The 18,603-nt window shown below is 45.7% G+C and overlaps 1 protein-coding gene across 1 annotated transcript in view; it reads left to right on the top strand.

Moving 5' to 3' along the window:
* Window positions 1-1,832: 1,832 nt before the first annotated feature.
* The window catches only part of USP43 (ubiquitin specific peptidase 43), a 52,745-nt gene continuing 35,974 nt past the window's right edge, over window positions 1,833-18,603 (top strand). The window contains exons 1-2 of the mRNA XM_055576542.1: window positions 1,833-2,458; window positions 11,024-11,155. Of these exons, the coding sequence (XP_055432517.1) occupies window positions 1,958-2,458; window positions 11,024-11,155 (633 nt within the window). The 5' untranslated portion in view covers window positions 1,833-1,957. The remainder of the gene's footprint in view (window positions 2,459-11,023; window positions 11,156-18,603) is intronic.

The following is an 18,603-nucleotide window of genomic DNA, read 5'->3' as shown; positions in this document are numbered from 1 at the left end:
GCAGCCTACCAGGCTCCTCTGTCCATGGATTTTCCAGGCAAGAGTACTGGAGTGGGGTGCCATTGCCTTCTCCGAGGTATACATATGAGTTTACTTAATCAGCATTTCATTGGTCAAGCTGCCTGGGGCAAGATGTGGGTTTGAGTCCAGATCTTGGGTAGGGTTTTTGTTTTAACTTTCTGATACTTTTATTAAGTGGGTAGCCATTCCCTTCTCCAGGGGATCTTCCCAACCCAGGGATCAAACCCAAGTCTCCTGCATTGCAAGGGGATTCTTTACCATCTGAGGCACCAGGGAAGCCCCAAAGCAAGAATATCTGCTCCAAAAATTATTGTTATAATTAAGTGAAATAATATATTAAGGCATCAGAAGAATTCATGACACAGAGCAGAAAGTTAAATATGAATTGTGCTTTCTAAAATAAAAATGTGAGTTAGGGACCCTGAGGGTGATTATCAAAGGTGAAATTTGATAGGTGCTTTTCTGGAATTGAGCATAAAATCTTTCTCCTCTGCTTACCATTAGAAAGGTGATGGAACTTGTTTATTGACGGTCCAACCCAGTATCCTTTTCCAGGGAAGGTAGACAAAGGTATTTTTTCAGAAACACGTCAAGTTTTAATTCACAGAACAGTCTTTTGTTCTGGGCATATTCTTTGTTCTTTAATGCTGCTGCTGCTGCTGCTTCTTCTTTTTTTTTTTTTTTTCTTTCATCAGGTAACCTGCTGCTGCCCTATTTGATATGTCAAGGTGGATATTTAATAAATGATGACCACATATTCATCAAACAATAAGTAACATTTCAGGGCACTGACGTAATGACGCATCCTGCTGATCTCTTGTTGAGCTAGAAACGGATGAGAAATTCACTTTGCAAGACTTCGTCGGATTAATTATAAACCTGACAGTTAGAGGACAGGTGAGCGGAGTCCCCCAGCGAATCCAGGGAGAGGCTATACCAAGTCAATTCTTATTGGGTAGCAATCCAGTTAGGATTTTGCTTTAAGGAGTGAAAGAGTGACCGCGTAGGGGGCGCGCCAGGGAGCCGGAAAACTTCAGCGTAAGCAAATACTGAGGTTGGAAAAGAGCGAAGCTGCGGGATTGGCAGAACCCGGCTTCAGTTCCGGTTTCCCTGTTTATGGGTCTGTGGCCTCAGCCCATGGCGTTAACCTCTCTCAGCCAGTTTGTCCACCAACCTAAACTGAGGATGATAAGGTCTCGCTTGCAAGTTTTGATAAACTCTAACCTGGTCTAAACCACGGCCACCCCGGGTGTTTCTACACACGCCTCCCAGTTCTGGTCTCAGGATGGAGGGTCCCGCAAAGACTCTGCCTCCCCAGCGGGGCAGACGGGCTGGAAGGAGATGGTGCTACTTGTCCGCACACACCTGAGCCTGCGGAGGAACCAGCGGTCCCAAAGCTCTCCCCACCCCGTCGCCGCTCCCTGTGCGCGTCTCGCTACGCCCGCGGCTACCCTTTGGGAAGGCTTCACCTTCGCCTGGACGTCATTCCAAGAAACTTAGCAAGAGCCAGGGCTTTGCAATTTACCAGACGTTCATATTTATCATTCCTCTATTATTTTCACAGCTTGAAGGCTGGGAGAGGACTAAGAGCAGAGGTTAAATTTGGGTCGGTAGGTTTAGGAGAGAGAAGGGAAGGGGAGGAAAGCTGAAAGCCAAGCTTCAGTGCTTTGATTCCAGGTCCGAGCGGCGGGGGCGGGACCCGGAGGCGGGTGGGGGCGGTGGGGCGCTGCCCGGGGCGGTCTCTGCAGCCGGATTCCCGCGCGGGGCGGGGCAGCCCCGCCCTTAGCTCCGCCTCCGCCCGGTCCCGGCACACCTGGCCCGCAGGTAGCCGGCGCCTGGGCACCTTTCCGAGCCTGGAAGGGCCTGCCGGCGGCTCGTCCCCCTGGGGCCCCCGGGGGTTGGAGGCTTGGTTCCGGGAGGGGCGCTGGCAGGAGCCATGGACCCAAGCGCGGGGGCCGCGGCCGGAGAGGAGCCGCCCGCGCCCCGGCCCCGCCGCCGCCGCTCCCTGCGCCGCCTGTTCGGCCGCTTCCTGCTGGCGCTGGGCAGTCGCTCCCGCCCCGGGGACTCGCCGCCCCGGCCCCGACCCCAGCCCCAGTCAGGACACGGCGATGGCGACGGGGAGGGGGGCTTTGAGGGCCCAGATCCCGCCGCGCCCGGAAGCCCCGGGGAGGAGCGCCCGCCCGGACTCCAGCCCCAGCTCCCCGCCGGCGACGGGGCGCGGCCCCCGGGAGCGCAGGGCTTGAAGAACCACGGCAACACCTGTTTCATGAACGCCGTGGTGCAGTGTCTGAGCAACACCGACCTGCTGGCCGAGTTCCTGGCGCTGGGGCGCTACCGGGCGGAGCCCGGCCGCGCCGAGGTCACCGAGCAGCTGGCGGCGCTGGTGCGCGCGCTCTGGACTCGAGAATACACGCCCCAACTTTCCGCGGAGTTCAAGGTAGGCAGCGCCCGGCGGCCTCCAGTCCTCGCCGCTCGGCGGCAGCCGCGCTCCGGCCTTTCGCTTTTCCCTTCTGGACAAGTGGGTGCTCCATCAGGAAGGGGGCTTCTTGGGGACTTCTCGAGATGACAGTTACCAGTTCAGCCTGGGATTATCGCTTTTGTTTTGAGCTGACTAGTGTGTCAGCGCTTGAGGAGGGGGAGTGCCGGGAGCTGGTAGGTTTGAGTGTATACAACATTTCTGTGTTCAGCAAACGCTAGGTGAAGCCTAGGAGGGTTGCTTCTCACGCCAGGTATGGAATTTCCAGTCTGGTTTCCAATGCGGTGCGGGGAGTCAGACTTTCAAGGCCAGGGCCTGGGAGGAAGGAGGTGAATGACGAGAAGGACGCAGCCAGGCAATGATCTAGGAATAATCCAGGGAGAGGGAACAGCAAGTATCAAGACCAGAGGCCTGAAGGAGCTGAGAGTTGGAGGCATCAAAGAAAACCAGGGTGGCTGTTGCCCAGGAGAGTCGAGTGGGGTGGAGATGAAGTTGACCAGATCATGTAAGGTTTTGGAGGTAGTGGTAAGGAGTTTGGATTTCAGTCTAAGCTCAAGGCAAGCTGAGAACCTGTGTGCCACGTACTGCACTGAGTGCCAGGGAGACGGAGTGGATCTGCTACATCAGAGATGGCATCCTTTTGTTTAGTGTGAATCAAATCACCTATGATGCATTAGCATGGGTTTGTATCCTTTTTCCCTGGGGTCATCTCCTTACTGGGGATGCTGCAGGGTCAAGAGACTGGAAGTTCTGTGTATCACTTCGTCCAGGATTAAAACCCAGCGTTTGTTTGGGGTCCCAGTTGGATGAAAGAGTCCTGAAAATTGAGGCACATGGCTGGCTTCCTGCTAAAACAACAACAACAACAATAAACAAAACAAAACCCACAGTTCTGGGCAGAGAGCTGAAGCTCCCTGAAGACTAGGGATTGTTGTTCTTGGGGGAGGGGGAACTTGTCAGTGTTCATTCCACAAGCATCACCACTCTTGAGTTTCAGCCGGAGAAAACAATCCTTGCCATGTGACCCACAAGGATGCCAACCCTCACCTTTCTCCTGCTTTCACTAGGGAAGCACTGTTCTGCAGGCGTCAGGGAGTCAAATGGGTGTCAGTAATAGCTCTTTTGGTAGCATTCACTTTTTAAACGTGAGAGGCAGTGTCCTATGGTGGTGAAGGATACCACCTCTGTGACCTTGAGCAAGTTACTAAAAGCTCAGTAGTGCCTCAGCTTTCCTCATCTGTAAAATGCGACTCTAGCGGTACTTACCTTATTACAGGGATGTTGTGATGATAAAATGAGTTAATTATATTAATACCTCCTCACCTGCAGAGACCAAGAGGAAGGAGGGAGGTAAGCTCTGTGTACCTTTTCTCTTGGTCTTTGCATTCTCATCCAGTTACTGCAGCCATGGAGAGGCAGGAGTAATTGAAAAGTCTTCTGAATTAGTAATCTGTGACTCACCAGGATTTCCTATGTCTCTTCTGCCTCAAATCCCTAGAGCCAAGAAACTCCTTGTGAGTCTTGGGGGAATTGAAAGATAATCAAACTTTTAATTTGTTAATAAAGGTGATATGGTCCAAATTTTCTTGGGACTTTTCAGGCAGACAGCCTTGGAGACAGTGGAGGAGTCTAGAACAGGGGCTTTTAAACCTTGTGGATTGAAATCTAGGTGGCCTCCTCTGATTTTTCAGATGAGGAAACATTCATTCATTCACCAAATATTGTGTCCAGACACTATACAAAGAGCATGGAACACGTGGTGGGGGATGAATGCAAATCCTGGGAGTTTACGGTCCAGCAGGAGAGATGGAGATGAGTGAAGTAATCCCACGGGCCCATGATTAGAACTGGTGACAAGAATTACAAAATGAAGATGTTCTCTGGCAATTCTGTAATGTGAAAGTGTGAGTTGCTCAGTGGTAGTCTACTCTTTGCGACCCCATGGACTGTAGCCCGCCAGGCTCCTCTATCCACGGAATTCTGCAGGCAAGAACACTGGAGTGGGTAGCCATTTCCTTCTCCAGGGAATCCTCCTGACCCAGGGATCAAACCTGACAGATTCTTTACAATCTGAGACACCAGGCAATTATGCTAGAAGGATGTGATTGTTCCAGGGAGGTGGGGTGAGGAGGCGGGGCAGGGAGGCTTCCCAGGAGTGTGAAGCTTTGAGTTGAGTTTTGAGGAATGAAGGGTCAACTAAGGACAAAGGAGGGTGGGGGGTGGGGGGAAAGTGCATTATAGTCCCTGAGACTGAAACTGCCAGTCACCGAGTGGAGTGGGGCTGGACAGGATAAGTGCTTGGTAAAATGAATTGGTGGTGGTGGTTTTGTCAGTAAGTCATGTCTTGCTACCCTGTGGACTGTAGCCAGCCAGGCTCCTCTGTCCATGAAAGCCTATGTGGCTCGGGGGAGGAGCTGGAGAATTGGTTGGGGACAAGCCGCAGAAGGTTGTACAAAGGAGTTTGGTCTTTAAGAGGGATTATTAGTTTTGGACTGAGGAAGAGAGGAAGTTGAGAAGCCAGCATGCTGGAGTGTGTGACCCCAGCCCAGGCACACAAATGGGATGGGTTTGTGGGGGTCCCCCTCCTCGGTCCCTGAGTCACCCAGCCTCCTACTGACAGTAGGACCACTGTTTGTTTTGTGAATAAATACATTTAAAAAATCCTGTTCCAAAATACTTTGATTTCTTGATGATGTAATTAAATATGTATAACTAAAAAAAATGAAAAATACTAAAATGTGTTAAAAAAAAAAAGATCTGGAATTCCTCCCTCTAGAGATAACCATCATTAGTGTGTTGATGTGTTTCAAATCATGTACAAACAATTGGAAATTCTAGTTTTGTATCCTGCAGTTTTCATGTAAGTATTAACTTGAGACTTTCTCCTGGTCATTAACATGTTCCATGAAACAGTTTTTATTAATAATGATTGTATGCTATTTCACTAAATGATCCAATTGCTAGGGAGACTTTTTTAATATAAATTTATTTATTTTAATTGGAGGCTAATTACTTTACAATATTGTACTGGTTTTGCCATACATCAACATGAATCCGCCATGGGTGTACACATGTTCCCCATCCTGAACTGCCCTCCCACCTCCCTCCTGGTACCATCCCTCTGGGTCATCCCAATGCACCAGCCCCAAGCATCCTGTATCATGCATCGAATCTGGACTGGCAATTCATTTCATATATGAGATTATACATGTTTCAATGCCATTCTCCCAAATCATCCCACCCTCTCCCTCTCCCACAGAGTCCAAAAGATTGTTCTGTACATCTGTGGGGAGACATTTTTATACTGTACAATTTTCCAACTATCATGCTGCATTGAAAATTCTTATATTTAAATCATTGTCCTCAGCTCTGATCATTTCCATACGCTTAATTCCTTGAGTGAAATGACATGGTCAAAGCAAAGATGACTGTTTTGTTCTTTTTTTTGTTTCTTGCTTTTGAAATCAACTTTTTGAGGTATACATTATGTACAATGAAATGCACCCATTTTTAAAAGTTGAGTTATATGTGAGATACAACCCTGTGTAGGGTATATATTGATAATATATTGATCTGGTACGTTTGTATTACTGTATGATTGCCAGTAGTAGCATTGATTAATACCTCCATCTCATCATGTGATTGTATTTCTTCTAGTGCTGGGAACATTTAAGGTTTAGTCTCTAGTGACTTTAGTATTTATAATACAGTTTTGTTGTCTATAATCACTGTATAGGTACATTTCATTGTATTGTACTTTGCAGAGACGGTGTTCTTTACAAACTGAAGGTCTGTGGCAACCCTGTGTAGGGCAAGTCTGTCAGTGTCCTTTTTCCAGCAGTATTTGCTCACTTTGTGTCTCTGCGTCGCATTTTGGTAATTTTCACAGTACTTCCAACTGTTTCATTTTTACCGTATTTGTTATGATGATCTGTGATCAGTGATCTTTGATGTCACTATTGTCATTGTTTGGGGGTGCTGTGAATTGCACCCATATAAGATGAACTTAATCAATAAATGTGTGTGTTCTGACCGCTCCACCAGCTGTCTATTCCGCCCATCTCTCTCTCCCCTGGCCTCCCTCTTCCCTGAGACACACAACATTGAAATTAGGCCAATGAGTAACCCTGCAGTGACCTCTAAGGGTTCAAGTGAGAGGAAAAGTCAATCCAAGCATAGATGTCAGTCACTGTTGTCTTATTTTAAGAAATTCCCGCAGCCATCCTAGGCTAACCAGTCAGCAGCCATCAACATCAAGGTCAGACTTTTCACCAGCAGCAGATTAAGACTCGCTGAAGGCTCAGATGATGGCTAGCATTTTTTAGCAATAAATTTTTAAGAAAATTAAGGTCCATATGTTGTTTTTTAGACATAATATTATTGTACGTTATAATATTGTATTATTAAGAGACCACAGAAGAGTGTAAATATCACTTTTAAATGCACTGAGAAACCAAAAATTTCACGTGATGTGCTTTATTGAAATATTTGCTTTATTATGGTGGTCTGGAACTGAACCCATACCTGATGTCTGCTTGTACCATGTACTAGTCTCCAGAACTTAAATACCTAGTGTTACAAGTATGTACCTTCAACACTTCTCCCTTCCCTCTACCCTCAGCCCCTCATAACCACTATTTTCTGCTTTTCAATTTTGATATTTTTAGATTCCACATATAAAAGGTGTTATACACTGTTTTTCTCTGTCTTTTTATTTCACTCAGCATAATGTCCTCATGGTCCATCCATGTTGCTGCAAATGGCAGAATTTCTTCTCAGGGCTGAGTAAAAATTTTAAGTACTATCTGATGAGTTTTGATATCTATATAAATCATCTTCCCAATTTTAAGTGTTTATTGCTTTTTAGTTTTTAGATCAATTTTATTGGGCTTGATTATTTTTAGTGCCCGCATTGACAAATTTCCAAAAATTGTATCAAGTTGTAGATACCCCAGCAATACATGTTTTCCTGAGTATTAAATATTCTCTCATTAATATGTTGAACAAATAGAAATAGCATCTTGGTTTTAACATTTGTTTGTTTGGAGTGAAGTGTTGGATCTTTCTACGCTTTTTCACTATGAATGGTTATAAGACTGCTCTTGGAATTGTCTGTTCATGTGGTTTGTCTGAACATTCTGCCTTGGTCATAATGCTGTTTTTTCTTGTTTCTTTAAATTCTTTAACTCTTGTCATACTTGCTGCAAATACTTCCTCCAGACTCAATCCTTCTACCTACAGAAAGTTTTAGATTTATTTGTTTCATACCTTTCGATAAACATTCTGTGTTATGTACTTCTGATTTTTCTATGGCTATTTAAGGATTTCAGCCATCTGGAATTTATCTTAGCTTATGTGTTTGAGGATCAATTTTAGACCAACAATTTTAGAAATGCAGTATGCCTCAAGTGATATACCAGAGGCATTGCTTTTTTAAAAAACAAGGATACCTTCATCACTTGTATGTTTTGGAAGTTCTGGACAAAACAGTAAGACATGAAATGGAAACAGGATAAAAAAAAATACAATTTTTTTTTTTTTTTCCTGAAGGAAAACTACTGAATGGTTCGGGGAATCCATGTTTTAGAATTATCACTGTCATTAATAGGGTCAGGTACTAGATAGTCAAAAGCAAGACCCTTTTAGAAACATAAAAATGAGATTTCATTCCTAAAAACCAGAAATACGAAATAACTAGGAATACTGCTTAAACATGTTGTAAATTATCAGTGATGAGAGGGAGAAACACACATATGGGTAAGAGCTATGCCATATTGCAGGGTAGAAATACCAAATATTGCCATTCATCCCTCCCATGTTAGGATATAGCTTTAATGCAGTTAGGAAGGGTTTGGGGTGGGGGCCTGACCTTACCATCAGGGTTGTGGGAAGAAGGGTCTGTCCTGTCCTGCAGGCAGTGGGTGGGCAGGGGGAGCCTCTGGGGGCCCGACTTCCTTCTAGGTGGGTATTGTCATCTGGGTCGACAGGAATTAGGACTCAACAGTGGGAATGGGACTCTGGAAGGCACAGTCAGGAAGCCAGAATCAGAACTCTTGACTGATGTGGGTGTGAGAGGGACCCTGAAAGAGGACTCTGACATTAAAACAAAGAGCTGATTTTAGAGATTTCCAGCTGGGGGGTGCTGGCTGCTCCCCCGGAAGGGAATGTTGGTGCTAAGGATACAGGTTTGAGGGTGACTGGGGGGTACAGTTGCCAGCAAAATACATGATGCCCGGCTCCATTTGAATTTCAGATTAACAATAACTTGTTAGTCAAAATGTATCCCCAATATTGCCTGGGGCATATGAATACTTCTACCACAAACATTACTCATTGTTTATCACTTATTCATGCTTCTTTTTATTTGCTTATTGGGCAGCCCTGCTTGTGTGTGTGTGTGGGGGGGGTCAAAGTGCAGAGAAATCTAGACCCTCCAATGTACCCAAGCTAGTGTGCTTCAAATAATAAAAACTCAGAACCAGCATTTCAGTTAATCAAATCTTGAATTTTGCTTCAGCTCATCCTAAAGTTGCCTTTAAATCCCAAAGGAAGATTTAAAAGAAAAAAGCCCAGGCCCTTTCATTAGGGCTTCCCAGGTGGCTCAGTGGTAAAAAATTTGCCTGCCAGTGCAGGTGATACAAGAGATGTGGGTTCAATCCCTGGGTTGGGAAGATCCTCTGGAGAAGGATATTGCAAACCATTCCAGTATTGCCTGGGAAATCCCATGGACAGAGGAGCCTGGTGGACTACAGTCCATGGGGTTGCAAGGAGCTGGACACGACTGAGCACACGGCACACCTTTGATTTGATTGGACGTGGTGAGACCAGCTGGGTCCACAGCTTTGCTCACATTGCTCCCTTGGGTGGGCATGAGCAGAGGACAGACCTGCAGGGAACATATACAAGATGTGCCCTGTACACAGACAAGGGGGGTTGCTTACACTCAAATGCTCATGCTTGCACAAAGAAGACCCTGGAAGGATGCTTAAGTAAGAAAATATTCAGTGTCTTCTTCCTTTTGGGGAGGGGCACCCAGGCAAGGGAAGACTTTTCATTACTGTTCTTTTTATATTTTGAATTCTTTATTTAAAAAGGTGGGTGCATATATTACCCTTTGAAATAAAATTTTTTAAAAGCTGGAACCTGCCTTTACCCAGAAAATGACGAAGCTGCCATATCCTTTAAAGGGACAAAGTGAAGGGCGTGGGAATATGAGTGCCAAGAGGGCAGGAAGTCTCGTCCCTAGACTAGTGCCTGGCACTCAACAAACACTTATTTATTAAAGGGGTGGATGAAGGATTGGCTCACACTGTGATCTAACCACAGAAGAAGTTCGGACTTCTCAAATTCCATTCATTTTAGGAAGAGGCAGTGAAGGAACCACAGGCATGGTATTTAAGGAATTCCACTTCACTGGGTCATGTGGTCATTCTCAAAGAGGAGAGTTAATTGGAAACGAAGGAAACCACTGCTGAGAGAGCAGGGCCAGAAGCTGTCTACCTGTGGGATGAGCAGAGAGAGCGAGGAAATAGACTAATGGGGGCAGGGGAGCATGGGCCCCAGCACTCCAAGGGCCAGAGCTTCAGGGAAGAGAGATAATCATGTGTATCAAAACATTCTACCACATGATCCAGCAATCCCACTCCTGGGTATATTTCCAGAAAAAAAATGAAAACACTAGTTTGAAAAGATACACTCACCTGTTTGTTCACAGCAGCACTATTTACAATAGCTAAGACATGGCAGTAAACTAAGTGCCCATCACCAGACAATTGGATTAAGAAGATATGGGGACTTCCATGGTGGTCCAGTGGCTAAGATTCCCCACCCTCAATGCAGGTGGCCCAGGTTTGATCCCTGGTCAGGGAACTAGATCTCATATGCTCCAACTAAGACCCCACATGTCCCAGTGAAGACCGGCGTGATAAAATAAGTAAATAAAAGAGATGTAATAGAAACAGACAACAGAATATTGCTCAGCCAAAAAAACAAAAAAATGAAATACTGCCATTTTCAGCAACAGGGATGGACCTGGAGAATATTATGCTTAGTAAAATAAGTCAGACAAAGAAAATACTATACAATATTACTTATGTGTTAGTGAGCTTCCTTGGTGGCTCAGATGGTAAAGAATCTGCCTGCAATGTAGGAGACCCGGGTTCCATCCCCAAGTCGGGAAGACCCCCTGGAGAAGGGAATGGCAACCCACTCCAGGATTCTTGCCTGGAGAATTCCATGGAAAGAGAGCCTGGCGGGCTACAGTCCATGGGGTTGCAAAGAATTGGACACAACTGAGCGGGCTTCTTGAAATACAAAGACAAATACCATATGATATCACTTATATGTGGAATCTAAAAAGTTATACAAATGAATCTGTATACAGAGCAGAAATGTATAGGACAGGGAACTCTACTCAATACCCTATAATGACCTATATGGGAAAAGAACCTTCCAAAGAGTGGAGATGTATGTATTTGGCTGTTGGAAAGGCCGCATTGCCCCTCTGGTTTTTCTCTGTTCCTTCAGAACGCAGTCTCCAAGTACGGTGCTCAGTTCCAAGGCAATGCCCAGCACGATGCCCTGGAGTTCCTGCTCTGGTTGTTGGATCGCGTGCACGAGGACTTGGAGGGCTCCTCCCGAGGGCCGGGTTCTGACAAGGTCAGTCACCCTCAGAAAACACATTGTGTTCAATATTAGTTTTTTGCCTTGAACATTTACTCAACTCCTCAAAACTCAATCTTGAAATTCAGCTCCATAGATTTTTGTATATTCTGGCTGCTGCTCACACAGTACCATTCCCTGCGCCGCCTTCTTTGCTTTGTTTTAGACCAGATGTTTCCTCCCATTGCCGTTCCTCATCCTCTCTAATCCCAGTGATTTGGTGAATATGGTTTCTGTTTGGTTTAAAGTTCGAAAAAATAACTTTTTCCTTTTCGTCAGTATCCTATGCCTTAGAATGGTCCTGTGAGGCCATCGGTGGTGTTGCTTATTATTTTCAAATGCTACCATTTTAGCTCTGCTTTCTCAGTTACTTATCCTGCAGAGCAAGTGATTCCCAATCATTTTTCTCAAGACACAGGATGGGTGATCTTTTCACATGTACCCTGAGCATTCCCAGATTTGGATGAAACCTCAAACCTTTGGGAGTAAGAAAGCCCTATGATCATTTGTAATAGCCACAGTCGGTTGATACATCAGTTATACTGTCTATGGGCTTTGCTAAATAAAGATCAATATTGGTTTCTGTCCTTTTCTCTCTCACTTAAGAAAGGAAAAGTGAGTAAATTTATTATACCATGAGTGAGCAAAGTTATCAAAACAATGTCCATGAATAATCAATCCATTGTAATTAAAAAAATGTTTTACAAGCTTTGGTAATGAATCAGTCGCACATTACTTTTGATGTGTCTCAAAACTGGTCCAGATCAAGAACCAGCTACAAGAACTGCTTTGCTTGTTTTGTTTGTTTGTTTTACGTCTGGACCATTGTTTTCCATCCCTCTTGCGAATCAATTAAAAAGCCCTTCTAAGCGTTTTGCTCTTTCACCTGTTACTCTCCCATCTTTACACTGCCTGCTCGGAGACTATTATTGTAGGGTAATAAAGATTGGATGCTAAAATTTGACACAAATGGACCCATCCATGAAACGGAAGCAGACTCCCAGACACAGAGAACAGGCTGGTGGTTGCCGAGGCGGGGTGGGGGAAGGATGGAATGGGAGTTTGGGATTAGCTGACGGATAAACAACAAGGTCCTACTGTGTAACACAAGAAACTATATTCAGTATCCTGTGATAAACCATGAGGGAAAAGAATACAATAAAGAATGTGTATATATATATATATATATATATATATATATATATATATATATAAAACTAAATCATTTTGCTGTATGTAGAAATTAACACAACATTGTAAATAAATTATACTTATTAAAATGAATAAATAAATGAGGGAGAGACTGAATGGCAGTCAGTTTTGTAGGGTGAATGAATCTAGATACCTAGCATGCAGCATGGTGACTGTAATTAATAATACCGTATTGAGTGCTAGAAATCTGCTAGGAGTAGATGTTAGGTCCTCTCACCACACACACAAGAAGGGAATTATGTGAAGAGATGGATATGTTTATTGGTTTGACTGAAGTAATTATTTCACTACCTTCAGTTCAGTTCGGTTCAGTCGCTCAGTCGTGTCTGACTCTTTGCGACCCCATGAATCGCAGCACGCCAGCCCTTCCTGTCCATCACCAACTCCTGGAGTTCACTCAAACTCACGTCCATCGAGTCAGTGATGCCATCCAGCTATCTCATCCTCTGTTGTCCCCTTCTCCTCCTGCCCCCAATCCCTCCCAGCATCAGAGTCTTTTCCAATGAGTCAACTCTTTGCATGAGGTGGCCAAAGTACTGGAGTTTCAGCTTCAGCATCATTCCTCCCAAAGAAATCCCAGGGCTCATCTCCTTCAGAATGGACTGGTTGGATCTCCTTGCAGTCCAAGGGACTCTCAAGAGTCTTCTCCAACACCACAGTTCAAAACCATCAATTCTTCGGCGCTCAGCTTTCTTCACAGTCCAACTCTCACATCCATACATGACTACTGGAAAAACCATAGCTCTGACTAGATGGGCCTTTGTTGGCAAAGTAATGTCTCTGCTTTTTGTTATGCTATCTAGGTTGGTCATAACTTTCCTTCCAAGGAGTAAGCGTCTTTTAATTTCATGGCTGCAGTCACCATCTGCAGTGATTTTGGAGCCCAGAAAAATAAAGTCTGACACTATTTCCACTGTTTCCCCATCTATTTCCCATGAAGTGATGGGACCAGATGCCATGATCTTCGTTTTCTGAATGTTGAGCTTTAAGCCAACCTTTTCACTCTCCTCTTTCACTTTCTTTTTTTTTTTTCTTTTTTTTTTTCAGTGTTACAGCTCTATTTTATTTAGAAGATAGCAGGAGAGTGAGAGAGAGAGAGAGAGAAAGAAAAGAGTGCACGCACGTGGGAGAGAGAGTCCAAGAGAAAGCGCTTTGGCTCCTCCTTTTATATGTTTTTTCCTCCACCTGGGCCTGCCCTATGCAAATTGGGCTTAGCCAGGAGTGCTGTTTGTTCTGTTTGTTCTGCCTGAAGTCTTCACTCTGGTCCTCAGACCTTCCTTGTCTTAGCCACCGCCATTTTGGACTCCTTTTCCCTATTCTACCTAACATTCCCCCCTCAAGAGATGGGAGGCCCAATTCTTTGGGAATAGGGGTGTCGAGGTCTTTCTGGCTACTTCCTGCTGAACTGGGGCGGTGAGGTGTATTGGGCCTCCCCCTCTTGCTAGTCTCAATCCTCAGAGTCCTTATAGCGGTGTCCAAGAGTATGTGATATATTCCGTGGTTAGCTGTAGTTTTATATCTTTGTTGAACTGGCACTGCATGTTGTAGCTGGTTGACAGGTGTATTGAGTGTCCTCTTCTGTTTTCTTCCATGGCTTGACTCGTGAGTAGTGAATCCAGAAGTCATGTCTTGGTACCTTGACTTAACCGGAGGTCTTCTGGAATCTGAGACTGGGCCGCGTGAGCTTTCTGCTGAGTTTGTTTTTCGCTGTCCCGGTTTCCAGCAAGATGGGCCTTCCCCTGAGCTGGGTTTCTTTGCCTTCTGCTTCTAGCACGGGAGCTTCGCTGAGTTGGGCTCCTGCTGTGCTTGGCCTCTTCCACACAGAGGTTGTTTCAGCCAGGTTATATCTGAGTCACAGGACCATAGATGTCACGCGAGTGTATGTTCCTCGGTTCTTTGTCTCGTCACAACAAAGATTTGGAGCAACAGACATTAAAGCCCTCGGCACGTCACAGCTCTTGGGTCTTGGACAAACCGTGCTACAGCTCTTAGGCAAATCAGTGTTACAGCTCTATTTTATTTAGAGGATAGCAGGAGAGAGAGAGAAAGAGAGAGAGAGAGAGAGAGAAAAGAGTGCACGCACGTGGGAGACAGAGTCCTCCTTTTTCACTTTCATCAAGAGGATTTTTAGTTCCTCTTCACTTTCTGCCAAAGGGTGGTGTCATCTGCATATCTGAGGTTATTGATATTTCTCCCGGCAATCTTGATTCCAGCTTGTGCTTCATCCAGCCCAGCGTTTCTCATGATGTACTCTGCATAGACGTTAAACAATATACAGCCTTGACGTACTCCTTTTCCTATTTGGAACCAGTCTGTTCCATGTCCAGTTCTAACTGTTGCTTCCTGACCTGCATACAGGTTTCTCAAGAGGCAGTCAGGTGGTCTGGTATTCCCATCTCTTTCAGAATTTTCCACAGTTTATTGTGATCCACACAGTCAAAGGCTTTGGTATAGTCAATAAAGCAGAAATAGATGTTTTTCTGGAACTCTCTTGCTTTTTCGATGATCCAGCAGATGTTGGCAATTTGATCTCTGGTTCCTCTGCCTTTTCTAAAACCAGCTTGAACATCAGGAAGTTCATGGTTCACGTATTGCTGAAGCCTGGCTTGGAGAATTTTGAACATTACTTTACTAGCGTGTGAGATGAGTGCAATTATGCGGTAGTTTGTGCATTCTTTGGCATTGCCTTTCTTTGGGATTGGAGTGAAAACTGACCTTTTCCAGTCCTGTGTTCACTGCTGAGTTTTCCAAATTTGCTGGCATATTGAGCGCAGCACTTTCACAGCATCATCTTTCAGGATTTGAAATAGCTCAACTGGAATTCCATCACCGCCACTACCTTGGTGTGTATCAAATCGTCATGTTGCACTCCTTAAATACATAAAATGTTTATTTAAAAATAAAGTGGCTCAAGAAGCCGAGTCACCTTTTTCCTTTAACTTGTCTGCACAGCCAATTGTCTCTGTTTCTTTTTCTTTTAAAATGACAAGTTGCAGCTTTAAGGAGAGCATCACCATATATGTCTTGAATAAACTCTTTTAAACCACAGTATAATGTAGAAGGTAAAGAGCTTGACAGAGCTGCAGAAAGAGTTCTTATGTCTGAGACAGCAGGTTGCCAAATGCATGGGATGGGGAAGATAGTGATTGTAGCCTGTTCTGTACTTTTCAGAGCACATCTTGGAGTGTTATACACAGTATGAATAGCTACTATCATTTGTGGAGTGTTTCAAGAGTTATTATCCCCATTTGGCATATGGGTAAACCAAGAATCAGACAGGCTGTGTAACCTTCCTGAAGCAGCACAGCTTAAGAAGTGACAGAGTCAGGATTCAAGTCCAAGGGGAATCTAGCTTGAAAGCCTGTTTTCTTCTTTTAAAAAGAACCATCCTGGGGCTTCCCTGGCAGTCAAATGGTTTAGACTCTGTGCTTCCACTGCAGGGGGCATGGGTTCAATCCCTGGTCAGGGAACTAAGATTCTGCAAGCCATGTGGCCAAAAAAGAAAAGGCTTCTTGTCCCATTTTCCCCCTCCTCCTCCCCACTCCCTGCCTATGCCAGGCAGCACTTCCTACCTGGCAAGTAAGAGGAATAAACAGCCTTCCCAGTTACCTTTCGATCCTTCTCTTTCATCCTTTGGCTGCAGGAAAAGCATCCCATAGAGGTGGGGGAGAGCACAGAGAGGTTAAGTAACTTGGCCCAAGTCACACAGCAAGCCAGTAGGAGAGCCAGGATGCAAAGCTAGAAAATTCAACTCTTAGAACAGGGCTTCTTAGCCTCAGCACTTTTGACAGAAGACCAGGTAATTCTAGGGGAGTGGGGGTTTGTCTTGTACATTGTACCGTTTGCAGCATTTCTTTACCTAGCAGCTGCCAGTGGCACCCGTAGTTGTGATTGATTACCAAAACTGTCTCCAGACACGGCCACATGTCCCCTGGAGGAGAGGCAAAAGCATCCCCCTCATTGAGAACTCTGCTCTGGAGCCTTGGTCCCAACCACAGCACACCACCTCAAACCTGTCTTTAAGATGACAGTGAGTTTAAGTCAATAACTTGTTACGATTTCAAGACTCTCATGAAAGCAGCCCTAACTGGTTTTCCATTTTCCAGTGTGCCCCGCTACTGTGTGTTCTTCATGCTGTAGCCAGAGGGATCTTTTCAGAAAGGAAATAAGATTGCATCACCCTCCTGCTTTAATTCCCTCGGCAGCTCCCTGTTGCATTTACAACAGAATCCAGACTCCTATACAGCTGACGGGGCCCTAACTGGTTGACCCACCAACAGCTCTGCCTGGTTTCTGCCCCTCACTCATGATTCTTAGTCACGCCGGCTGCTTTCTGTTCCTTTAATGGCCAAGGGTGTCAAGAAGGCACCCACGACCCAACAAGACCACGGCTGGCTGTGGCCGGAGAGAGGAGCTTGCCCTGCTCTTCATCTGACCTGATTGAGGCCAGGAAAGATCTTTTTCTCTGTCTGGAGTCAAAGCTCCTCCTTGCTCTCAGAAAATCGGGCTGCCTGCAGAGGGCTGGCTGTGAATGCTTGAAGGTAGAAGAGCAGAGCTGTTGGACTATTTGGCACAAACTTTATTTTTGCTTTCCAAGAAGGAAAGAGACTGTCCCCTGTGTACCTCTGAACAATTTTTCTTTCTGAGGCTATTTCTGTTTCAAACATATGAAAGCCATTGTAGCTCAATTTATTTGAAACCAGAACAGGAAACATGAGGACCACTTTCTTTTCTGTTAATGTAACAATAAATGTTTTCAGCTGGTGAATAGGGCATCTTTTTACTATCCTGTGGACAGTGTGACACCAGCAATATTTTGGGCAGTTTATCTTACAGAAAATGCCACTCTTGCAGGATTAAGAAAGGGACTGAGGCTGGGGAGAGGACCAGAAACCTAACATCTATTAAGCGCCTACTATGTGCCAGGCAGGATACCCTCGTCTCTTTTTATTTAAATGATGACTCCCTGAGCTGACGTAATACTCCTCTTCCTTTTAGGTGTGGAACAGGGCTCAGGGAGATCGTCAGGATCACTCGGCTAGCAGGGTAGCCCCAGCCTGGTCCGACCTGCCTGATACACCATGCTTTTTGAGTGACCCTCCATGACCTCTCACCCCAGCCTCGTTTGGAATTTTCTCTGTACATACCCCTCCTTGGACGGTCCTGTCTGCAGCCACTCCCAAAGCATGCTGCCTTATCATCTTTTTTAGATTTTTTTATTTAATGTGGACCATTTTCAAAGTATTGCTTCTGTTTTAGTTATTTTGGCCGTAAGGCATATGGGATCTTAGCTCCCCAACCAGGGATCGAATCCAAACCCCCTGCATTGGAAGGTCTTACCCACCGGACTGTCAGGGAAGTCCCACTGCCCTATCATCCTGATGGAGAAGCAGCCTGGGTCATTGTGAGGTCTTTGGGTGTGAGGAACGGCAGCCAATCAGACAACTCAAACAACAAAGGAATTAGTTGGAAGGCAAAGGGCAGGTGTGAAGAATGGAAATGAAGGCTGAAGACCAGGCTGGGAACTGTCTTGAGCCAGGCAGCTCTGGGTGTGGGAGGGTGTCAGTGGCAGGAACGGCTCAATCCTCTGGCCTGGACACTTCTGCCAGAGTCGCAGTTTGCAGCCTGTGTGTCAGTCTGCCTGTGATTGACATGCAGAGCAGGGACATCTCATCCATCCTGCTTGGATCACGTGCCAGTCTCTTTGGTGAGGGAGGAAAGGATCCCTGATGAAAGAGCCTTGCCCCCTCCCCCCGGACTGAATTCAGCTCTCCCAAAGTGAAGGCTACTCTCAGTGAAGAGGAGACCGTCCTGGGCAGCCCCAAATGCCCGCATCCTCTCTGCATCCACGGTCTCTCTCTTTCTCCTCCGAGCCCTTCATTCCCTTGTCCTTCCGTGTCTCTGCCTGGAACTTGGCTTGCTCTCCCCTCCCTCAACTTCCCCTTTCTCCTGTTGCCCTTCCCTCTTCGGTTAATGGGCTTCCCTGGTGGCTCAGTGGTGAAAAACCTGCCTGCCAATGCAGGAGACGAGGGTTAAATCCCTGGATTGGGAAGATCCCCTGGAGAAGGAAATGGCAGCCCACTCCAGTATTCTTGCCTGGGAAATCCCATGGACAGAGGAGCCTGGCAGGTTACAGTCCATGGGGTCGCAAAGAATCAGACACCCCTGAGCACACACACACACTTCTGTTAATGGATCAGGGGTTCTTCAGGCACCAGATCGGAAGCTTGGAA

Source organism: Bubalus kerabau, chromosome 4 (genome assembly GCF_029407905.1).
Source record: "Bubalus kerabau isolate K-KA32 ecotype Philippines breed swamp buffalo chromosome 4, PCC_UOA_SB_1v2, whole genome shotgun sequence".
NCBI classification, from domain to species: Eukaryota; Metazoa; Chordata; class Mammalia; order Artiodactyla; family Bovidae; genus Bubalus; species Bubalus kerabau.
The sequence above is the reverse complement of the archived record's forward strand: the minus strand, read 5'-3'. Positions and strand labels throughout refer to the sequence as shown.